Source organism: Trachurus japonicus, chromosome 3 (genome assembly GCF_045865225.1).
Source record: "Trachurus japonicus isolate A0001 chromosome 3, Traja_1.0".
In the NCBI taxonomy this organism is placed as follows: Eukaryota; Metazoa; Chordata; class Actinopteri; order Carangiformes; family Carangidae; genus Trachurus; species Trachurus japonicus.
In genome coordinates, this window is record NC_140909.1 from 7,821,083 (window position 1) to 7,846,525 (window position 25,443).

The following is a 25,443-nucleotide window of genomic DNA, read 5'->3' on the forward strand; positions in this document are numbered from 1 at the left end:
TGTACCTAGGTGTAAGTGTATGCAGCCATGAGCTTGTGGCTGTTTGAGTCAGTGTGTTCCTGTCTTGTCTTTAAGTAGGTTAAAATGGATCAATAGCAACCGCAGGAAACACTCTCAGAAGCGTGGAGGAGTGGAGTCGCCCTCTCTCTCTCTCTCTCTCTCTCTCTCGTACACACTCACTCACTCTCTTTCTGTTCTCTACCAACTAGGTTGCAGAAAACTCAGCTTTTTATACACCTCACCGATGGTAAATTGTATTAATAATCTAACTGGCCTGATTTTGTTGTGCATCACACAGTTGTCGAGCTTTTCCAGATTAACAGCAGTATCTCTTTCTAGGTCATGTTGCCCTTGTTACACTGAGGTGTACATATGTGAATTAGGCTGTTTACATGGAAACGATATCAACAGAAAACCCAAAAGTGGCGTTGTGTTCTCACTTTTTATTCCGCGTTCAGACAAGCGTTTTTTGGGGGAAATCTGCGTGTCAGTGACGCAAAAGTTTGAGGAATCCGACATGGTTGTTATTATTTTCCTGTACTGGCGCATGCCTGTGATGTAAACGCGGAGTAGACTTTTGCGTTTTTACCTTTTAGACGGGAACGCGACCGTGGAGCGTTTTTAAGATTCCCACTCTGGAGGTGGTTTCACTTTTTTGTGTTTTTAAGGGGGGACACTACAGGTGAATAGGGTGAAGATTTTAACTAACAGATATCACCATGGAACTTTCCAAGTTTATCACTTACATTAAGACAAATATTTTTTGTATTACAAGTTTTGTCAAATTTTATGTTTAAATATGTAAATGAGGCAATATCTAATTAAATATGTGCTAATTTGCATACATTTCCAGAACTGAAATCTGAACAATGGATAAAGCCACTTTCAAAATTCTTGTTTTATTATACAGTAAGAGTCAGAAGCTTTTACAGAGGAGGATTTTGAATATCTCTTTTTTTCACTCTGTAAATGAGAAAATACTGTCACCAGCCCTAAAAAAAAAAATCTAATTTCGCCATGTTTTTAGGAATAAAATGTTGTGTGAATAGGAATAAAACTGGAAGGTTTGGTGTCTGTAAGTGCTGCTGAAGTGGAGATTTCTAGCTCAGAGTCTGAGGAAAAACTCATTTTGAGAAAACGGCTTTTAAAGACTTGTACTGTAAAATTCCATAGATTGTTAATGTAAATCGTACTTTTAAGATTGTTTGCGGATACGGAGGAAATTACTATTTTTGGAGCCTACATCATTGTTCAGAGAGAGAGATAACTGACATGACATGGGTCAGACAACAGGCACAGCACAGTATGTCACAGCATGTTAACTTTTGGTGAATTAAGGAGAAATCTACTGATGAAGAAGACAAAATGAAGTAATATAAAAACCTTTATGTGGATTTTCTAAAATTTCTTACAACCTCTCTGAAAGAATACATGTTATGGAAGGAAAATAGCCCAAAATCTCAAAATTGATCAGTGCATGAAAAAACAGTGAGTGTTGTCATGTAAACAGGGCCTTAGTGTTTCCTACTTCTTCCCATCTCATCATTACCTCACATACAGCCTCTCTCCTTCCAGCCACCCTTCCTCCAGATGTCATCCTCCCATGGTTTTATGTCATTTGACGGCCAAAAATGATGTAGACCTTTAACAGCGTCTCGGAGGAGTAACTGTGGAGAAATCCTTTCTGGAGCTTTTGTCGTTCTGGCTCTTTCCCTGTCCAGCGTGTAGCATTTATAACCTGCCCTCGCTCTTCAAAACGACACTCAATCCTGCTGAATCACTGGCACCAGGACGATGAAAGTCTCCAAAGTTTCTCAAGCTCCTGATGCAACAGAGAGAAAACAAAATGATAGAGGAGCACAGAGGCGTGTGCAGAGTTGAACAGTTAATGGATTTTGTCACTGAGGGAGGAGAGTCATGTGTTTACTTCTCTTAACTATGTTTATAGGAAACAAATTTACATTTTTCAATTGCATTTTAATTGTAGTAATCTCTAATTTACCAGGTGTGCTCTAAAGGGCGGTTGGGTTATTTCATTCATGCATGTGAACATTGCACATGCAACACTGCTGCTACTATTTTATTCTGCTTTATTCTGCTGCTCTAGTCTGAAGAAATATTGTTACCGTTTTAATTTATTGTTTGTTTTTTTAGAGAGATTTAAAAGATCATTTTGTAGTTTATTCTGTTTATTCTATCCATTCCAGTTTCCAGTGACTCTACATGATTTGAAAGATCTGGTGTAACAAAAAGACCAAAGATGGCCAGAGAGAGAAATTCATAGACTCATTTCTCAGCTCTTGGCTCAGACCAATGATGAAATGAAAGTTACAGATAAGGTTGGATACTGTCCTCCGGTCCAGTCTGAAGCTGTTGGACTGCAGTTCTGATGAAGCTTAACTCTGCTTAGTAAAGCCACTGAACGTCCTGCAGCTGCAGTCGTAGCTGAACCTGATACAATCTGTTCCCTGTGCTATGACTCTAATGAAAGTGAGATTCCAGAGACACTTTGCACTTCAGGTCTCAATTAACCTTGTTCACAGAGTCCACTGTGTTGTTTTAACTTGCCAATGTTCAGCTTGTGCAACCTTGTGGCTGAATTGTATTTGTTATCACCCCCCCCCCTCCTCCCTCCCCTCCATACTGAGTGTAACAGTCTAGTTACTTTTACGGTCAGTTGTTTTTTTTTTCCCTGCGGGACTGAGAGCAGGTGATGGAGTGTGTGTGATAGACATTGCCAATCAGGAGTGGAGTGGATTAGATCAATATGAAGTGAGAGAATCGCTCTTTAATTGGGACCTGACCTGCTCTTCATTGGGAGAGCAGTGGTCTGTGAAATGACATAATACACTTTAGACACACACACTCACATGCACGCGCACACACACAGAAATGTAGCACCTTTGTACACTTGCTATAATTACTAACCCAGGAGGTCACACAAAGATGGAGGCTGAAGGTGTGTGTCAGTTCATTTTCAGATCGTCGCACGTTTCTCTAACACGTTTTCTTATTCATAGTTTCACTTAAATATTAGCACAGCTCTCAGCTACGAACGGCACGCTGTTTTTGACACTCGGCTCTTATTGTGTTTCATAATCGGTCAGCTCAGTTAAAACATTTTTATGACGCTGTGCTGCAATAAAGAGCCTTGTCAAGCACTTAGCAGTAGTGGGGAGTAACAGACTGAAGCTTAGACTTGTAAAGTGTAAAATTGGTGCGAAAGCAAAGACTGAGAACGATACTGTGAATTTTAGGTCGACTTTGAGAAATCAATACACTTTGTAGATCACAATGCCCTGAAGTGTATTCCAGGCATTGGTGTTTGTTTTTAAGAGTCTAAAGACAAATGTCCAGAAATAGTTTCTTTTATTTTAAGGTTAACTTGGATGTTGCTGGAAACAGCTGCATCAGGTATTTCCACAGAAATCCCCCCCATCGCAGCCAAAGTAAGCCGACTTATGGCGACTGAGACGAATGGGCTTTTGGTTTACAATGTTTTACAAGCTCAGCAAACCATTTAGTGACCGTTTGTGCCCTGCAGATGGAGGTTAATGCCATCTTGGAAGAGGAGCACTCCAACTGTGGCCGAAATCATTCAAATTCTGTCGGTCAAAGACAAAAAAAAAAAGGACAAAAATCACTCCATCCTCTTAGCTTCAATCTGGACTCATGTGTTTCTTCTGTGTGTGTTTGTGCTTGATTTGTCGACAGGGGCTGTGGGGTCGCCACTTCCCAGCGTGGAAGTTCGGATCGTCATGAATAACACAACCAACACCACGATTGTGGAGGGCGATCACAGAAACACACGGGTAATGGACTAATTAATAGGTTATGAGATAATTACAGATGAAAAAAATGGAAATATGTCAAGAAGTTGTGCCTTTTATTTTGATTTCAAAAACCTGAAATCTACTGCACAAGCCAGGATAAAGACTGTAACTTCATATTTATGCATGCAATTGTGTTATTTTATAACTCTGCATGTAGATTAGATTCAATTTATCATTTGCTGTCCTGCATCTTTTGTCTCTTATCACCCAGTAATCGACTAGACAGACGTTTCAGTCTTATTCAGCCTAATTAAATCTATTTTAAACGGTCTTGTAAACCATTATCTCTGTGGATATTCCTCAGGTGTGTCCGGGTCTGGAGGGGAAAGAGGGCGAGCTCCTGGTACGAGGTCCATCCGTCTTTAAGGAGTACTGGAACAAGCCTCAGGAGACCACAGAGTCTTTCGTTGATGGTTGCTGGTTCAAAACAGGTACCAAACCCTCCCTCTTCCTCTTCCTCCTCCTCCTCCTCCTCCTCCCATTTCTCTTAGCTCACACTTCATTGCCGTACATGCACACGCACATTCACACACATTCCCTTGGAGGAAGTAAATTCTGCCACTAATTGCGTCTACATGAGTGCTGCTGTCAGAGGGATTCACGGGAGGAGGAAAGATGTTGAAAGATTTTTGCGTCGGTGCTGCAGACGGCACTTTCAGAGCTTGATTTTAAACACTTAGAAAAAAAAGTCCAGTCAAGGAAGCACACACACACACACACACAAATTGAGTATATCTGTACTGTGTGTATGTGTGTGTGTGCACATTTTGGGGGACTATGAGGGAGTGATAAATGGACTTTGTGTGTTTTTCATGCTGCAGGGCATTTTTCCTCCTAAGTGGTTATGACTGCTCTGGGTCTTGAGGAACCGAGTATTGCTCTCCAGCTCGTCCTCTCCCTCTCCCTGTCTTTAGTGTATGTGAGTTTGTGTGTGTGTGTGTGTGTGTGTGTGTGTGTGTGTGTGTGTGTGGTAGCACAGAGGGAAGCTGTCATCAGAGGCTTTCTCCCCCTGCAGCCAGACTCCCAAAAGGAGCCCCGCTTTACTGCAGAACCACCAGCAGACAGGTGTTAGGTTGGCGCGCTGGAAGGGGGAAGGAGGGAGGCCGAGGGGTGCACGAGGGAGGACAGAAGCAATCGGAGCTTTTGAATTGTTATGTAGACGACAGGAAATAAGAGCCGGGAGCGAAAAGCGCGAGGAAAGAGCTGGAAGTGCTGAGCTCGGAGACGTGTTGGTGGAGGGGTTAGAGAGAGTCAGCTACAAAGGCTGGCATGTACGGCCTCCAGAGAGGATGGGCACGGACAAGGTAGGGAGCTGATGGTGGTGGAAAGGGGGGGGGGGTAGGTGTGTGGTGGTGGGGGGGTGAAAAGCGAGTGATGGAGAGCGAAGCGGGCCGAGGCAGTGGGAGAGCAGGGCAGAGTGTGTTTAATTGGCTTTGCAGGCTGGAAGGACAGAGATCCAGAGCACAGCACGCTGCTGTCACACTCCATTACAGCCACTGGCCACATAATGAGAGCCCGCGCAATCAGCTCCCCACAGACCGGTCCCTCAAGCCACACACACACACACAGTCGCACACAGTCACACACACACACACACACACACACAGGACTGCACTATAGGAAGCTATCAAACATGTCCCTTGCCCACCCACCTGCCTGTATTCCCTGATGCCAAGTTAAACTCACACAGATACACTGAGTTGTCAGTTTATTAGGTACACTACGCTAAAACTAATCCTGTCTAATACAACAGTCCTGCGGTGACTCATAGCTGCATTAAAGGGATAGTTCAACATTTTTGGCAAATTGGCCCATTGCAAAAATCCCTATAGTCATAGCAGTAGGTTTGTTACCATTAATTGTCGGTGCAAGCTGTTTTTAGAACGGTGGAGCAGAGCCGCGAGCTGCTCAGAGCTACACTACGGAGGCTAATGGGATTTCTTGGTTTCCCTCATCAAACTCATCAAATACACAATCCAACAACTCCAAAACGCTCTGGTAGAAAAGTTGTGACCTACACATTCACCACGCTATGAGATAATAACAGAACGTTACCAGACAGAGTTGTTTTAGAGGTAAATACAGAGACTGCTTGCCAAAAAACTGCCCCCGACCGGAACGCGCATCAGCGGTTTTGCATGAATTTACCTCTAAAACAACTCTGTCTGGTAACGTTCTGTTATTATCTCATAGCGTGGTGAATGTGTAGGTCACAACTTGTCCACCAGAGCGTTTTGGAGTTGTTGGATTGTGTATTTAATGAGAAGAAGTAAGTAAGAAACTCCATGAGCCTCCGTAGCGTATAGGTCTGAGCAGCTCGCGGCTCTGCTCCGCCGTTCTAAAAAAAGCTTGCATCGACAATTAAAGGTAACGAACCTTCTCCTAAAACTATAGGGATTATGGCAATAGGCCAATTTGCCAAAATGTCGAACTATCCCTTTAAGAAGTTTGTATCAAAACAGTGTTAAGGATTCAGCCTGTGGTGCTGTATAAAGAGAGGTGTGTCTGTTGTTTCGTCTGACCTCATTGATATGAATGAAAAGGACAAAATGATAGGAATTACCTGTCAGTATAACACAAAGCAGTTCAGCTGCACCACACAGATTATACCCTCCAAAATGATCACACAATCAATACCTCTGTGTCACAGCTCCAGAATATAACACCTTTGGTTTGTGCACAGGTTAAACAAACAAGATAAAAACCCGTTAGAGGTGCTGTTGGGTGTGTTTTTGAGTTAATTTAATCTTTATGCTAAACTAAGTGAAGGGGCTGCCGGCTCCAGCCTCATAGTTACCATGGTATCAATCTTCCCACTTCAGCAAGAAAATAGGAAGTTAGTGTATTTCTTAAAATGTCAAACTCCTCCTTGATATCAGTTTTACTTTTCTATCCCTGCACAGTGGTGGATTAATTTTGCAGAAGTGTTCTGCTCCCGGTTACAACAGGAAACATTTCCCACAGCGCCGCTGACTCATGTATCTGACTTTGCTTCTTCTACATTATGACGGTGCTTGAGTCATGAATATTGATATAAGTAGAGATGTGTCATCTACCATACAGCACAGAAGTTACAGAAAAAAACAAAACAAAAACAAAGTTGTTGTCCATGATATAAACCTGTGGGATTGTTGAATTACCCTGTGGGACATTTAGAAAATCATGAATTTACAGAGAAGAAAGATAAATAAGTGGGACCAGCAGCTAATCCCACTTCACAACAACTTTATATGCACAATGAGACACATGCAGTTTATTCCCAGATGTGTTTCTCTTGTCCACACACACACACACACACACACACACCCTCTGAGTGTGTGTGTCGTGCGGGGGTGGGATGTCGGGTGTTAGACAGTTTTTTTTTTCTTGCACTTAACCCTCTCCTCAGCTTCCTGCCTCCCCTCTCACGTTCTTACCCTTTTTACCCTCACACCTGCTCCCTCCTTCACACCCCACCTCTCTCTCAACCTCACACTCCATCTCCGACTCGCTAACTCCTGGTTGATCTCTTGTCACCTTCCACCAAAGGTTTTTGTGTCCATTTTTTTTCCCCGACATCCTCCAGGATCTGACCTTAAGGTCAAGCAGGGAAAATGAAAGGTGCTTTTTAGGGATGTACTTCTAGTTTTTTTTGGACCAGCGCTGTCAAAATGATGTGAGTTAACCTTTTCAACAAATTCTAAATGTTTAATTTAAGGATAATAAGGTCTCTGCAAGCGCCCACACATCCACCAACTTGACTCCAGAGTGAAGTGTTGAAGGGACTTCCCTGCCCTGAATAGTGCCTCATAAGCACCATTCACGTCCCGGCTGCAGCCCTCCATCAGTCTTCCAGTTGAAGGGTAGTGGGCAGGATTTGTATGCAGCCTGAGAGACCCAACTCAGGGCAAGAAAGTCCACTTGCCATTTATCAAAAGAGCTTCTGACTTGAGTTCCCCCTGTATGTTTAAAGCTATCTGCTGCCTCTTTAGATCTACTGCAGCCAGGGCACAACAGTGTGCAGTGTTATAAAGACATTGCACCTAGATTAAATATAGTTCCCTGCAAAGATTGTATGGTTATTATTTCACAGCTTCTACACCAGAAGAACTAAATTATATAGAGCTGCAACAAAAACACAGGTTTAAAATCTATTGCATTGGAAAACATCAGGTTATACTGCTTATACTGTGAGGCTGACACAGAATGGAAAATAAAGCCTTTGAAGAAAATAAAGCGAAGAAGGGAGAGTACCAAGCAGAGAGTGAGTGTGACAGTTTAAATCAATAAGTCCACAGCTGGTCAGACGCGTCCTCTCCACTGCTGCAAAGGTGCTGCGCAGCATGACTGGCAGCAATATAGGGAAGCTGTCACCTTCTCCTCAGCGCTGCTCTTATATCACTCATCTTCACAAACACATCAGAGCACAGTGGCCTCTGTCTCACCTTCTTTCAGCTCTCTTTGTGCTCCACACTGCAGTCTGTCTGCCAAAGTTGACAAGACTGCAAGGACTTGGGTCAGCGTTGGTGCATGAGTGTTGAAAAGCGTTCGATTGCGAATGTGTGCGAGGACGTGTGAGGTCGCCTGAGTCTGCTCGTTGCTTGTGACTAAGGCCTTGTCCACACGGAAACGGAGATTCACCCAAAATGATCTTTTTCTTGTTTATTTAAAAAAAAGTTTTCTACAGAATTTTTTCTTTCTTTCTTTTTTTAGTATATTTTTGGGGCTTTTTTGGCTTTAATGGAAAGTACAGTCGAGAAAGACAGGCAATAGGGAAGCAGAGAGGGGGGAATGACATGCAGGAAAGGGCCGCTTTATTTATAAAGCACAATTTAAATAAACACAAAGGTTTCCAAAGTGCAAAATAAATTCTTCCTTTGTGGTTATACGACAAACTGCTGATTTTTTGGCATGAAACGCAATGTTTTAAATAGGTAGAGGTCATATATATTTTTCTCATGACACAATTCAATCAAATCACGAAATAAAATGTTCACTTCCATTCACTTACGTGGAGATTTTTTCCGAATTGAGGTCCCATGGCGAGCTTCTCTTCCGCTTCCGCTTAGGCTCTCTATACGTCTAGTGATGTGGCTCAGGTTACAGGTTACTGTAGAGAGATGGAGGGTACAGTATGACATCTTCGTTTCACAAAAGATCTGTTTTGGGTGTCTCAACATTTTGAGATTTTCCCACTCTGGGAACCGTTTCCGTCTGGACGAAAAGCTGAAACGATAAAAACACTCATGCAGATTCACTGAAACCCGTATCCATGCGGACGGGCTGTAAAAGGGATGTGACCCCAGGTGTAAAGGTGAGCTGCAGGTCTGCAGTGACACACAGACAAACAGACCCACTGACAGACAGACAGAGGGACAGACCTATGGCTCATATCCTGCAGAGCCATCACTAGTCATTTGTGGATGTCTCTCTCGCTCCCAGCTGTGCTCTCCTCTTCCCCTCTTCCCTCCCATCGCTCCCTTGTGTTGCCAATGTCATATCTCACCCCCAGTCACATCGTGTCCTCCTAACTCCAATGTCAGCGCTCCCTGTGGGACTCACCGACACCCCAGCCTCACAGCGCTTTGTGCAAAACCAACCATCCCTGTAACATTTACAGCAAAGGTGTCAACACATGGTGGTCCTGTTTTTATTAACACAGGTTGAGGGCAAATCTGGTTAAACTCCAGGAGTTCTTATCAAACTGTTGAAGCAGCTGCCACTTTGTGCTCTGGCTGCTTTCCTGCAGAAAACATTTTCAAGAAAAGAGGATTTTCTAGTTGAAGAAAGAACTTTCTATTTATCGCTACTCTTCTTTATTTGTTTGCTTTTCCTTGCGTTCCTCAGTCATATACTCATCGGCTCAGGTCAAAAGCAAAGACACAAAAGAGAGTGCGATTTCAAAAAGTACAAAAGCTAAAACTAATCTTAGTTTAAATATCTCGATTGTTCAGTATTCAGACTTCATTATCGCCCGCTGTTCTCTGGAGTCCATGGTTGACTCTCAGATGTGCGTGATGCGGTGCAGAGTCGGGGCCATGTAAACAGCAGCTAAGTGGTTTTCTTGATGAACATGACAGATCTGAGACAGACATCAATCCACAAGTTCAGCTTGTTATCTGCTGCTGGAGAGGCAACCCAGCAAGGAATATAATCAGTAACATTAACATAAAGCAATTCACGCTCCTTTAATTGCATTATATTAAACAAATTAGATCACTCATCCAAGTGCAAAGTGCTTTCTTGTACGATATTAATTACTAAAAAAGGAGCGGTGACAAAAGTTAAGGATGATAAATAATGTCAGAGCCGAGATTTCACTGCTTGGCTGTCTGTTATTTATCCTCATTAACTCTTCCATCTAGGCATCAGGGCTTTAATGTGGAACATTAATATTCATATATGCTAAGTGTTTACAGTCACTCTGAGAAGAGGCATGACTCGCATTTAGACCTCTGGCGTCTTTGTTCGGATAAGGCTCTCCTCTCGGCGGCGATGGAGGGCACTCAGCGTTAACCCTCGGTGTGAGAGTTTAGGTTGTGCTCAATGGGATGAAAGAGTGTGACACCACTTGTACCTTCTCCTTCTCCTCATCAGGCTCACTTTAAACACTTCAGCGATGCCAGTGCGGAGGGAGGCATGCATAAACATTACACGACGGTCAAATAGTGTTTGTAAAATGTCACATTTTGTGTCTGAAAACACTCCTGAGTTTTTTGTCTGAAGGTAAAACTGAAATCATAGAAACTGTTCAGTCAGGAATGAAAAGGTTTGTAACACCTTGTGCAGAGATGTCAAACAGAGATCCACGCTGTAGTTGAGTGTATTCAATGAAATGTTGTGTCAAAGCATATTTGTGGCTTTGTGGATTGCATGCTTATTGTCATTGTCAATAGTGAACGCAGAAGCTTGCTGTAACTTTCAAAATGTCACCTTGAGTAAATAAATGGTTTGAGACTAACCTGGTTTTACTGCAGTTAGAGATGCAGCCTAAAGACATACCATTTACTCACCATGCTGGAGGTTTATGTTTTTAGACAGATTTGTATTTTTTATTTGCACCTTAATTTAACAGCTTCAGAGTAATTGTGATGGTTAAATTACTCGTTACAGGGAGAATCTCGAACATCTTGGCCAAAAACCAACCTTGCAAGATCAGCCTCTCCAACCTGGTCTGCTTTACGACACAAACACATCCCATAATCTGTAATCTGTAAATGTACGGATTAAGTAATCTGTAAATTTTTATGACGTTGCAAATGTGCATGTTGAAACTGTAGGGGGCGCTACGTGGAGAAAAGAGCGACCAAAACAGCGAAAAAGTGACCAGACCTGCGTACTGTAGTTGCTCTTTAAAGCGTTTCATCTGATTTTACATTATGAAGACTTTTCATTTGATTCATCCTCCGTGGTGTTTAGAGCAGATATGGCAACACAGACGTTTGCAGATCAGGGTTTTTTTTTTTTTTTTTTTTTAGTCAATTAAAAAAAAGAAAATGTTGCCAGCCTTCAAATTCTGCAGGAAATTAATGAATATTTAATTATATACCACTCCTTTCATCCAGAGAAATGTTCTTCAATGTCAGTGAAGTGTAAGGACACATCTGCTTTATTTAGGGATTAACATTCAAAAATTTCCACTTTTAATGTGGAACTACTTAACATTTATTGATTATGTTGATTTATTATTTCACTTTAATAATACAAGGTTTCAGAATCAGTCGATTTGTGTTTGTGTAATTATTTTTAATGCATGAATCTGAAACTGGATTTTTTTTTAAATTCACACTCTACACGTGGACAAAAGTGTTTTTACTTTTATAAACTATTGCAGTTGGAGTTTGAGTGTGCAGTAAGTGAAAGCCAGGGTGAGATGATAAAGTGAATGTGGGCATGTTTTTTATTTAATCAGTCAGAGTGTGCACTTTCCAGCTGCATCTCGCGGGTTGAGTGGGGTGCGCACACAGAAAACAAGTACATGGTGCTTAGATCAAGGTCAGGCATAAATCACATTCAATTACAAACACTCATATAACACTTATTTCTATCTATTTCATGTGACAGCAGGAATATGTTATGGGGACTGGAAGGTCCTGATGATTTCTTTCACCTCCACAAAAACAGGTTTGGTGTATTTTTAGTTTCCTCTCTCCTTCTCCAACACCTCGAGCAGCGATGCTACTGGCAGCGGGCTGAAGTGTTTTTGTGGTGTTGGCCTTTGTCATATGTCACGCGCTGCCCTTTTCACATACACCCTTTTTTTTTTTGTCTAAGAAAAGCAACTTGTCCAGACTCTTTGTGTCTGCGTCTATGTGCCTGAGCTCATTTGAATAGTTGCCAGAATACAGAAGACAGGAATGACAGCAATTAATGATTTGCAGAAAAAAACATTATAAACAAACCCCCACAGCTACTTTTGAATCTTGTCAAATGATAGTTCACATTTTCGGTGCTGACATGGCGCTGCCTGGCACCGTGGAGCCCCCTGTGCTGCTTCCCTGCCAGCTCTGAGTGTTTGTTGAGTGGGTACTCAGCGAGAGAGGCAAACAGTTTGTTTGATGGTTTCAGCGCCAGCAGCCTGGTGCAGCCAGGAGCATCTCACCTGACTAGTCTGGGTTCAAATTGAGCATCAATCTCAGTATGTCACACTTGGTTTTAGTAACTAAATATTAGATGGACTGTCACTATCAAAATTGTGTTAAAGGTCTGATACTGTATAAGAGATTTCCACTTTGTTTTTGATAATAAAGCAGATCAAGCTGCTATATAAATATTGTTGTAGTATCAGAGTGCTCAGTCCACAGAGAAATGCAAACAGCCTGTATTCAGAGCCTTAAAATGACTAGGGCTTCTGTAACTGTGTAATGCCCAAAGCCCCGCCCACCCAGACTCACCACTTGACCAAAGACGGTTAAGGAACACGGCCCTTTAGGAGACGAGCAGCAGCAGGTCTTGAGTGTATTGACTCCAATGGGAGAAGTGAACGTGAGCTCAGATTACAGTCGATTTGTTCACCCCATAGTCACCAAAGTAAATATTGGACTCATTTTTCAGAAGCCACATCTCTTCTGAACACTCTGACACTAAAATGGCAAATTTCAGACGGACAAATCAGGAGAAAATGAACTTTGTTCAACATCTGCCCCTGTCTGTCTCAACAACACAGTCTCGCGAAATGTAATGCTAAATATGACTGTTTGCTGTGGACATATCCAATGTTAGCAGAAGAAAAATATAAAATATATCACTTCTACTGACAACCTTTATCCATCCACACACAAGATGGGGGTATGGGCGACCACACCGACACATACAGGAAGTGTTAACCATTTCATATCAGTTGTGCAGCTTGTAATGAGCCATCTTGAGTAATTAGTGTGTCTTTGACCTGACCTTGCCTTATTTGGTCAATGCAATCTCACAGGAAACAGTCACAAACCTCTTGTTGCCAGAGCAACAGAACTCAAACCTTTCAAAATAAAAATAAAAAAACATAAACGTGAATAGTTTTAGTATAATATTTTTAATAGCTTTCTCTGAATGTTTTGAGATCTAATTGCTTATAAAATATTGTGTGGCTGTTTTATGCTGCACTGAATCGAAATGTTTTATGATAAATTATTAATCCACAACTGTCATTTTCAGACAGTTTGTATTTTTGTTTTCTGCAGAGCCAAGTAGCTATTGTCTTTTTTTTCCCTCTATTTTTTTTCAATATGTTTTGCTTCGTTTACCAGGAAAATATCAGGAATGCCAGAAATGCAGATTCTCTAATTTAAAACAATATGACAGTAAGAATGAAGACCAATCATTTTTTGTTAAATTCTTCACACTTCAGCAGGAATTTGTCTAAAAAGCAATTTTTGCATCATTCTGAAAAATTGCTGCAGCTTGAATTATTAAAACTGTTGATATCACACTTCTCTGTGCGATGTTGTTGTTCCTGTTAACGAAATGATAATTAATGGATTAAAAATGTGTTTGTGTGTGCGTGTGTAGTGATGATTTCCTGCAATGCCAATTATTCTGTCACAGAATGAAATTTTCTGCAGAGCCAACTAATGTCATTTTCTTGTTTTCTGAAAGACATTATGGAAGTTTTCTCTGCCCTCCATCCTCAGTTAAAGTCTTGATCTGTTTTTATTTCTTTTTTTTTCCACACTGTGTGACTTCACTTTCTTTAATGCCTCAGAATGAGATGAAAGCCCAGTGCAATTAGGCTTCTTATCGTTTTAATTAAGAAAGCCATTCGGCCATATCTGCCTCCAATGCCATAACACATAATGGCAGAGAGTCTCTGATGCCTGAAAGTGGTGTTTGTGTGCATGCATGTCTGCGTGAGTGTGTAGAGACAGTATGTATATGTGTATGTGTTCGAGCTTGTGTATGTGTGCTTGTGTGTGTGTCCTACAATAGTAACACAGTTCCCAACAATCTTCGATCCCCCCCTTCTTCCCTCTTTTATCAGTCTGTGTTCTACAATCACTATTCCCACTTGTGTCTCTCTCCAAACATGTTGTTCTATCCCTTGTTATTTCCTTCCCCTCAAAGAGACAAGGTCAGAGTCCTGTTTAAGTACTTCAAACTCAATTCAAGTGTGCTGCCTGAGTGTTTCTTTCCACTCCTTTTGTTGAGCGTTGCCTCTTTGATGCCGTTTCCTTACTCCACGCTAAAACATTTGCAGCCAAGTGGACGCATCTTATGGTGTTTTTTTTATCTGTTTCAGATGCATACACACCCACACACTTCACAGTTCATCAATGAGAGAGTAAACTGCTCCTTTCCACATATTTATTTGTAAAAGCTGACAGAGCTTCGTGTCTGTAACCAAATTATTCCAGCACTTTTTGTTTCACCGCTCGTCCAAAAGAGAAGATCTTCCCTGTTAGTAGAGTTAACAGCCAACCAAGCTCCGCTACCACCCCCCCTCTCCCTTTTTCTCCCACCCTCCCTCCATCCTCCCCTCTCCTCCTCTGTTACCATGGCCTATCAGTGCAGAGCAGTGGTCTGTGAAGAAATTCCCAATATCTAAATTTACACACTGTATCAATCTTGTTTAATAGACTGGAAAGCTTATAGCCGCCGTGGCAAGCCGGCAGAGAGGGCAGCGGTGATAAATTGTCGGTGTGCAGGCGACAGCCGCCCGTGATGTATAATGAAATATTTATGATTTATCCCAGCTAATAAACTGAAATGAAGTGCGTGATGTATGGGAACAGATGGGTCCTCTATTGATGCTGAGGCAGAGAGGCAAGAGGGGAAAGAGGAGACGGGAAGATAGGTGGAGAGAGGGGAAACAGGAGATGTGATGAGAGATGCTCCAGACGTACTGGGGAAAAAATGGAGGGCAAGGATGGGAATAAAAACAAAACAAATAGTTGACTGTGTTTGTGTGTTTGACACTGGAGTAGGAGAAGCTGAGAAAGTGGATGAAATGTAAAATGAATAGAGGGATACAGGGTAGGAAGACGGGACAAATGAGATTCAGTGATGGAGTAGGCGACGGGAGGAGGGTGTCAGTAAAAACAGACCACTATTGAAATGGTCTTCTCTGCTGTAATGCTTCATTGTGTTGATTCCAGGTGAAGCAAGGCCACTTGCTTTTTTATTTTTTATTTATTGATTCTATATTTCAGGTGTATCTGCAGACACGCTCAGCTTAACATGGTGGAAATGCTCCTTCAGAGCTTCAGTAAGACTCCAGAAGGGAGATAGCAGATCTCTCAGCAGAATGTGATTAAGCATCAAACGATTCCTTTAATGACTACCGACCAAAAATATTATGTTTTGCGTTATGTTTTATATTATAATTAAAATTTACAGAGTTAGTGCAGATGTATTTGTCCTCTATGTCTTCAGCTGGTGCTGTAACTCCAGCTGCAGCGCCTATCCCTGACCTTTACTGACCTCTCTATACCCAAACCACAGCAGTGTCACACACACACACACACACACACATCCATTTCCCCGCTCGGGCCCAGCTGTGGACACACCACCTGTAATAATCCAAAAGGACGCCTTCCTGTTCCCTCTTTTCTTCTCCACACTCCTTTCCTCCTCCTATGTCCATTTTTCTCTCCCTCTGTCTCTCTCCACTCATCCATACTGACCCATTTCCTCTGCTTGTCATCCCCAGGCCCAGCTGAGCCCCTCATCCCACATACTGTACTCATCCTCCCCCACACCTGTCCCCCAGACAACCGTGTGTCTCTGTGTGTGTGTGTGAGATGGTGTGTGTCTGGAGGATGTAGGTAGAAACTCATCTATCCACTGCACTCTGACTTCTTCTGTTTCATGTACCTTCTCATGTAGCCTATATTCAACCCACTATAGTTGCTCTACACTTCTTCTATCTGGTCATAAAGGTGATAGGAGTGTGTGCTGTATGAAGGGTGTGTGTGTGTATGTTGTTCTTTATCCAGTTTTATTCACGAGAGACCCAAAAGTTGTTGTTGTTGTTGTTTCTGCTGCAGAAAACCGTTCATTCACCATTTAGAGCAGTGTTTTTCAACCTTGGGGTCGGGACCCCATGTGCGGTCGCCTGAAATTCAAATGGGGTCGCCTGAAATGTCTAGGAATTGATTAAAAAAATTTCTGATAAAAATATATTTTTTAACTTCTTTTTAAAATTCTGATTAAAAACACCACACACAATCTTAAACAACTGTATTTATACTTTCACTTTCTCGAATATAAATCGAGTTCAAACAAAATGCCGCATATAAAATTATCTGAGCTGACGCATCTTGATTGATGGCGATAACGTGACTGCACGTGGTCGCGGGGTCGCCAGAAATTTGTGATGTCAAAATGGGGTCAGGAGCCAAAAAAGGTTGGAAACCACTGATTTAGAGTAAGACGGGTTGTCCTGTGGTAAGCACAGCTCAGGGGCCTCATTTATCATTGTGGATACACGCTTTTTTACACGCTCTTTCCCCCATTTTGTGCGTACGCACTTTTCTCCGCCTAATTTGGGATCTATCAAACCAAAACTTGTCGGGAGTAAGAGCAAAAATTTACGACCAGTCCGACCATGGCGTACCGGCATTTACACGCTTTTTGAAGAACAAGAGGAATTGGCGACACCGCTGCAGAGTCAGAGAACTGCAGTATGCGAGGGAGAGAGGAGCGCGGACACTGTTTGAAGTAGCAAGTGGTGGTGATGATGATTTCTCCGCTCTCCGTCCGTCTGTTGTCTTCACCGTCTTCCACTGGCGTCATTCCACACGTTTCCAGAGTGCACATGGCTACTTAATATGCACGTAACTGATTTGCATTGACCACATATGGTTGAGTGGGGCTGTTTAGGGGGCTGGGTATGAGGCGTGTTCTCATCCACGCTTTTCTCAGGTCCGGTGTGATCTATCAAGGGAAATACCGTGCAGCCGTGTGTACGCGGAGTTTGATAGATCTGAAAAGAGTGTATATTTTTTGGTCGTACGCACATTTTGCCTTTCCGTCGTACTGAAAATTTAAGAGGACTTTTACACGCTCTTTGATAAATGAGGCCCCAGAGCGTTCTTCTTGTAATAGAAAATAAGTGCGTAAAATAAGTGTGTATTCATGTGTGGACATTAGCCATGCATAACCAATGTTAAGTTAGAAACAATAAATGGTGAAAGTCTAGAGTGTCTGTGCAGCCGTTTGATATTTTTTTCCAGATTAAAGAGAAAAAAAGACAAAATAAACACTAATTAATTCCCTTTTTTATAATATTTTCCAACCTCCTAATAAACCAAAAAATGATAATAATGAGCAGTAAGAACATGACTTGGATTTTCTTTTTTCCCTCATTGATTATCCGCCTCTTTGTCCTTGTGTGTCTTCTGCTGTAGGAGACACTGCGGTCTATAAAGAGGGTGTGTATTGGATCATGGGTCGCAGCAGCGTCGACATCATAAAGAGCGGCGGCTACAAGATCAGTGCACTCGAGGTGGAGCGTCACCTGCTGGCTCATCCCGACATCATAGGTAAGATTGATCTGTATCTGCAGCCTGTCAGTGGGACAGAGATCTGAGGCGCTCACACTAATTTAACATCAACATTTTGACCTGTGGATGTTTTAAACCGGTGTGTAATCCCCCTGTTGAAGTCAATGCAGTAAGAAATAGGAGTTTTCCTTTGACAAACGGTTATGATTGTTCCACCTAATGTGCATATAAACACCCTTTTACTTAAAGACGAGAGTCAGCACTTTTAACTCCACTCGGTGTTTTTACACCATTGTGCTCACACACAGAGCCAACGCAGCAAAACATGTGGCACTGTCCTATTTCTTCAGCTCTGCACTTCAAGATGAACTCAATTTGAGCAGCTGAGACTCAACAAGAACACGTCTGCTCCACGTGGTTTTATCTTTGCAGATGTGGCCGTCATCGGGGCGCCAGATGCCATTTGGGGTCAGAAAGTGACTGCGGTGGTGCAGCTGAGGAAAGGACAGAGTATGACCCTGCCAGAGCTGAAGACCTGGGCAAGGTACTGTGACCTTTTAGTTGGATAACGTTTCCTTTATATTCACTACATGTTGGTTAGTTAATGTGTGATGTTTAAGTCATGTCATGATAAACTTTTCCAGGTAAGATTTTCTCTATCAACGAGCTTCGTTTTCTGTTCATTCTTGTAAATACAGGGATATAAACCTTCATTTTTCAGTCTGAGGCACAGAGAGGCAGCAGGCAGACTCTTCCTGCACAGCTCTGTCCTGCAGTGACATTACACATGATTCACCTTTTGCCACAACACGCTGCAGTGTCATCCTGCGATGTGCTATATCTGGCAGTTAAACTCCTGCAAGTTCACACTCCAGGTCGAGCTGTGGAGTCGCTTGGACGTGTGTTAACATCGTAATTGCACCATACTGCAATTAATGAGATAAAGGAAACAAGTATTTGATGTGTTTGTCCTTGTTTAAAGCCCCAGTATGTAACTTACTTGGCTTTTTATTAGCAAAAGTCAAATATTGCTTTCATAAATACGTATTTCACTTAAGTCGAATCACACCCACATACAAATGAAAGCTTTCTCGTACCTTAGAATGAGTTGTTACAAGTCGTTACAAATACATAAGTGGGCAACGCACCGAACCGAGGCGGCCATGTTGCATCGCCATTTTTTACGTTCAGATGCAGCGTGACCGTAGGTAACCATGGAAACTCACCGGAGCTGTGGGCTCGGCCTGTTAAAACTGTCACCACTGTGTAGTGTGAGGAAGGACGGAGGCACTGATGTTGCATTCAGGTGCAGTCAGGCAGACGGCCGTCAGCAAACCAACCGGATGTCATTTTACTCGACGAGAGAAAGACGGTAAAACGTGGGTCAGGTAAACAATACGACATCACCATGACAACATATTGTCATGCCTGTACTGTATTGTTTTGCCTCGTGCTGGCGGACCACTTGTTTACATAGACGCTTGTTTATCCTGTTACATGCAGCGTCTGTTGTCTGTCTGACGTCTGCCCGATTTCACGTGAATGCAACATCAAGAATACGTTCCGATATGCAACCGCACCACTAGATGGGGGTAATTCCTACATATTATACCATTAAAGAAACCACTGGGCAGACATTTAGTGTCTATTAGAGACCTGAAAGAAATGGTTGTGCTATTAGAACCTGTCACACCAGGCCCACACCAGTGCAGTCCCTTTCATATTTTTATTATTATTATTATTATTTTTAACACAGTGTGTTGGTCTACAAACAGTGCGGGTGAGGTCACTAACTACTGGACCACCTGCCTTCTTTAAAAGTGCTTTGTGGCAGCAGGTGGACTCCAACCTGCACCACCAGTGGAGACTGTGACCTGAATAACTTCCCACCAATCCATCATCCTGAACACACAAAAACAAAACACCAAAGGAACACCGTAACCCATTAACTGCAAACACATCCCCGTCTTATTACGGTGATTCAAGCAGACAATTTCCACGGCTTTTTGTCAGTCCTGTTCTAAACAAATGAAGGCTCCCTAATGTGGACTCACTCTGCAGCTCTCCCCGCAGTTCGACACGCGTCTCCCCAGCGACTGGCCCTGAAGTCTTGAGATCAATAGGAGAGGATGTGAGAGAAAGAGAGGCCAGAGACGGACTAATGAGGGGAGCTGAAGGAAAGACAGGAGATGAAAAAGAGGAAGATGTGGGGGAAGCGAACAAATGATTGTTACGGGAAGCTTTGTCTTCCAGGCGAACAGTTTTTTTTTTTTTTTTTGCCCCCTCTAAATGTCAGTGGAGTTTATTTTGTGTATCGCAGACAGTTGCTGGTGACATACATGCATCGCTCCGCTTTGCATCCCTCTGTCTTACTCTTTTCTCTTTATTTTACGTTCTTCTTTTTATAAAATATGGATTTCTTCTTTTTTTTCTTCTTCTTCTCCTTCTTTTTGTCCTTTAAACTGACCTTTCTACGACTCACCACTATTATTTATTCAGATTTCTGAATTCAGTATGTATGTGTGCGCATGTGTGTGTGTGTGCGTTGGGCTCCATATGGTGTGGGGGTGTTAGATCTTACTGCTGTGGTCTGCTGGTCCGGCATGGTGGATTACTACTGCTGCCTGTTACTCTGGATAACACACACACACACAGACACACACACACTTAAAAACACACACACACACACAGATACACACAGTGTTTCCAGCCACGGGTGCTGCCAGCGGACAGGCAGTGCCAGCACACAGCCCACTGCTGCTGAGGCCAGGATGTGGAGGAGAGAGTGGGAGATAAAATGAGACATAAACAAGTAGATGGATGCTCACTCTTCAGTGCCCTGGCTTCAGCTGTCAGCCCGAATCTCCATCACACCCTGTGCACCCCACACCGCCTTCATGATCACGCACACACACACACACACACACAAACACGCTGCTGCCCCGGAGAAACTGGTGACACTACACGAGCAGAGCCCCATTACAGAGATGTGTATGTATGTATGTACGCACAAATACTCACTCACACTTTACTCACTGAGTCAGAGAGACGGAGAGACGGAGACATCTGCTGAAAGTGGTGTTTGATGGCAGCGGTGTGAGTCATTATGCTCACTCGCACCACAAGCACGCACAGTCGCACACACATGCATGCACGCACAAACAAACAAACAAACAAACAAACTAGGTTAGAAGATAATAAAAAAAGCTCCGGGCTTCAAAACTTGACGTAACAACCATACACTAAAAAGCTGAAAAAAATAAAACACTTTTAATTATCCCAGCCTTCTGTTTTTCCCTTTTTTATTATTTGTTTTTTTTATTTCATCTCACAGTGATTATATTGTTTTGTACGAAGGGAATTGTCTGTGTCTGGAAGGCGAATTGTGGGTATTAGGGAGGAGAGCTGCACAGTGTATGAAGGACATTTCTTTCCTTATCTCCACTACTCTGCCACAGGGCTCGCCTTTGTTTTGCTGTTGTTGTTGTTGTTGTTGTTGGTTTTGTTTTGTTGTGGTTTTTCCTTTTCTGTAGTTGCACATGTGAGCGCGTGCATGTGTCGTACATTTGTGCATCCGTTACTGTTAAAACCCTCCTGTTGTCCTTCTGGGTCAAATTGACCCAATCTGTTCCCTTCCTTCTTTCCTTTCTTTCTCCCTTCCTTCTTTCCACAATCCTTTTTGCCTTCCTTCCTTCCTCCCCTCCTTCCTTCCTTCATTCCTTCCCTTCGTCCTTACTTCTTCCTTCCTTCTTCCTTCCTTCCTTCTTCCTTACTTCTTCCTTCCCTTCATCCTTCCTTCCTTCTATCCCTATATCCTTCCTTCCTTCCTTCCTTCTTTCCCTTCGTCCTTCCCTTCCTTCCTCTTTTGATCCAGTTGACCTGGCCTGTTCCCTCCCTCCATCTTTCTTTCCTTCCCTTTTCCCTTCCTTCTTTCCACAATCCTTTTTGCCTCCCTCCCTTCCTTCCTTCCCTTCCTTCCCTTCGTCCGTACTTCTTCCTTCTTTTTTGACTCAATCTGTTCCCTCCCTCCATCTATCTTTCCTTTCTTTTTCCCTTCCTTCTTTCCTCCCATCGTTCCCTTTGTCCTTCCTTCCTTCCTTCCTTCTTTACCTTCATCCTTCCTGCCTTCCTTCCTTCCTTCTTTCCCTTCGTCCTTCCTTCCTTCCTTCTTTCCCTTCGCCCTTCCTGCCTTCCTTCCTTCTTTCTTTCCCTTCGTCCTTCCTTCCTTCCTTCCTTCCTTCCTTCCTTCCTTCTTTCCCTTCGTCTTTCCTGCCTTCCTTCCTTCTTTCTTTCCCTTCCTTCCTTCTATCCCTTAATCCTTCCTTCTTTCCCTTTGTCCTTCCTTCCTTCCTAACTTCCTAACTTCCTTCCTTCCTTCCTTCCTTCCTTCCTTCCTTCCTTCCTTCCTTCCTTCCTTCCTTCCTTCCTTCCTTCCTAACTTCCTTCCTTCCTTCCTTTCGTCCTTCCTTCCTTGACCCAGGAGGACAGCAGCGTGTCCCCGTGCAGTCTGGTATTAGTTCAGTCTCTGTGTGTTTCTGCAGTAAACAGTCATCATCAAATGTATTAACATTTAACGGCGTCTGTTGCAGGGAACACATGCCGCCCTACACCATCCCCACGGGCCTGGTGCTGGTGGACGAGATCCCCAGGAATCAGATGGGCAAGGTCAACAAGAAGGACCTCCTGCGACACTTCTTCCCCTGACTGGACCGCGTCCATATGTATTGTAACGACACGCGGGTTCCTGGTCACTTCCTGGCTGTTCCCATCTGGTGCTTAGATCAGACAAACATGGCTGTCAGGTGCGCAGAGGGAATACAAATTAACGGAGACCTCAACCTCTGAGGTACCTTAATCACAAACTACAAACGCTGCTGCCAAGGTAATTCCATCACTTTGAAAGCTAATTATGCAATTAAAATAAAAAACAAGAAAAAAACAGATCCATTAGGAGAGCAAAATGTAAAACTGCATTCACCAAGAAATTATTATAATCATTATTAAGTGACATGAAAAATGTTGGTTATAAGTCAAACTACATGGATGTTAATGTGAAATAATATGTAAGAAGTTTTAAGTACTGTTAAATGGTACACAACCTGATATGACCCACTTTTGTAGGGTTTGCAATTGTAACAAAATCCACTTTCATACTATAATACTGTACGTATTATAACCAGGTTTATATAATGTAATACAGTCACTCTGGAAACATGACAAAAGTGACTCCTAATGGATAAATAATGTAAATAAATCAGACAATAATGAGACAGCTCTTAGAAAGTATAAATTAATTGGAAAAACATTAATTTTTTTCCTTTATGATGTTACATTTGATGCTTTTCTGTTGATTTTTTATCAGTTAGTACAGAACTGGGACGAAAGATTTGATACAGTTACTTCAAAGTCAATTTATTTGTTTATGAAGTGTCTGCGCCCAGCACAACTGTGGGATGCACTTCTTCTTTCTGCCTTAATGAGATGGGAACAGCTAGTGTAGTCTGCTTTGGTTCCTGATGAATAATTCCTCCTACTGCACAGGATGCTCAACTGTTGAAATGAAAATACTTAAACACAGCAGCATCTATTGGTAAAAAAAAGTTTTTTTTGTTGTTTTTTTTGTTTTTTTTTACCAAACTCCTGTCAGTATATTCAGATGTTTTAACTGGTGAAGTCTTGGTGTGATCACAGAATACAGAATGAGAAGTTTGATTGTCGCGAGTCGTGTGACCACAATCAACAACGTAGAGTTAATTACAGCTGCAATGAAAACAAAATGAAAGAGCATGTGTTGGTAGAAAAAGAGGCATTGAAATGTGATCGCTGAGTAAACATGGTTAATATTAGTTTTCCAACACTGTACACACACCCTGATACACTTGAAATGTTTATCTGGAAATTAAAAAAAAAAAGTTTTATAAAAATTCAAATTAAAAAGTGTTTTGGAGTTATTTCAGTTTGCTGCTTTTGCACAAGCCACAGTCTTGTTGTACTTGTTTTCTCTGAACAAATGTATGTGTGTGAATGTATGTATGTGTGTGTGTGTGTGTGTGTGTGTGTGTGTCTGTGCAGCTGTGGTTACACAGGTGTGATGAGAGCCTGAAGGCGGATTCTCTAGCAAGGCACAACACCGCAGCTGGATGCCCCGCACTCCATCTGACTAACCCTCGCGCTCCGCTCGCTCTTCTCACCTCTCATCCTTTCTCATCTCCATTTCTCCAATACTTCGCCTCTTCTGTCTTCATCACAAGTCAAAACAGATTGCAGTGGCACCGGGACCAACTTGACTGTGACTCCTTTTGAATGAGTGCTGGCGTGCAGCCAGAATAAAGCAGAGAGAGCATGAAGAGATGAAAAGAAAAAGGCACAGAGAGGAGAGAAAAATATAAAGCAGGACTGTCAGAGAGATTGGAGCCTCGACAAGAGCTGGCTAGAGAAAGTTGATAGAGGAAGGGATGAAAGAAATGAGGATGCAGAGAGAGGTCGGTGGAGCGTTTTGAACAGGCGATATGCAAAGGATATGAAGATAAAGGAGGAAGGGAAAAAGAGAAGGAGGCACTAAAATACAGTTGAGATAAACAGTCGTGATGAACAGCCAGAGAACTGAGGATGGGAAAGAAACACAAGTGCAGCCTCCTGTGTATCCGCGCACACACACACACACACACACACACACACACACACACACACACACACTCGTCCGCCCACAGTCACCAGAGACCTGATTAAGAGAGCAGAGCTATCGATCTGTGGGCTGGCAGGCTAGGATGGATGAGCAGGCAGGGCTGCAGGAGCACCAGAGGACAGCTTCAGTGCCCCCAAATCCCCCTGCTGCCCCACCCAACCACCCAACCACCCACGCCAGAGCCAGAGCAGAGCGCCGAGCAGGGCCACGGGCAGGAGGGCTGGGGGCCGGGGGCCGCCGCGCCGAGGCTGCAGCCAGCAGCACGGGGTCAAAATCAGAGCTGAAGAGTGGTGAGCCGCTGTGGAGTAATAAGTGCAGGGTACTCTGTGTGTGTGTGTGTGTGTGTCCAGGAGTGGCAGGCAGGACGGGCTGTAGTGTTCGCCTGGTAAACACTGCAAAAACTCAAAATCTTACCAAGAATATTTGTCTTATTTCTAGTCAAAATGTAATTTCTAGTCAAAATACATCTAATTATACTTAAAATAAGACTCATCACATTAAAAAGTAGCTTGTTTTTGGACACGTTTTACTTTTTTCAAGCATATTTTCACTTGAAATAAGTAGAAAAATCTGATAGTGGAGCAAGTTTTTCTTTCGTATTACAAGCACAAAAAACCTAGCCTAGAAATCTAGATGCACCCTAGCGGTAGCAAAAATATTTGCTCCGTAGGTGGGTCTAGAAACGAGCCGTAGGAACTTTTTGAGTCTCGAACACCGATTGTGTTCACCAATCACAGCGCTCTATCGGTTTAGAGAGTCGTTGGGCGGGCTTAACGCGATGGCGACGTAGATTTTAATTGGCTTGTCAGGCTAACGTCATCCTGCTCTTTGCTCTGATTAGTCGTAGCGCTACCCTATTGCGTGCAGAGGCAGTTTGAAAGACAGCCTTCATCCCGCCCCCTGGATTGAGCCGAGGTCTACCGGTCGTTTCCAGACTATACATTTTAGTGATATAGTCTGGCTTGTCAGGCTACAAAAAACCTGCTTTCACTGGCAGATTCTTTCTACTTATTTC

The 25,443-nt window shown here is 42.8% G+C and overlaps 1 protein-coding gene across 1 annotated transcript in view; it reads left to right on the plus strand.

Moving 5' to 3' along the window:
- acsf3 (acyl-CoA synthetase family member 3) overlaps positions 1 to 23,693 on the plus strand; it is a 38,502-nt gene extending 14,809 nt beyond the window's left edge. The window contains exons 6-10 of the mRNA XM_085806389.1: positions 3,715 to 3,812; positions 4,138 to 4,264; positions 17,648 to 17,782; positions 18,176 to 18,287; positions 22,333 to 23,693. Of these exons, the coding sequence (XP_085662515.1) occupies positions 3,715 to 3,812; positions 4,138 to 4,264; positions 17,648 to 17,782; positions 18,176 to 18,287; positions 22,333 to 22,447 (587 nt within the window). The 3' untranslated portion in view covers positions 22,448 to 23,693. The remainder of the gene's footprint in view (positions 1 to 3,714; positions 3,813 to 4,137; positions 4,265 to 17,647; positions 17,783 to 18,175; positions 18,288 to 22,332) is intronic.
- Positions 23,694 to 25,443: the final 1,750 nt, after the last annotated feature.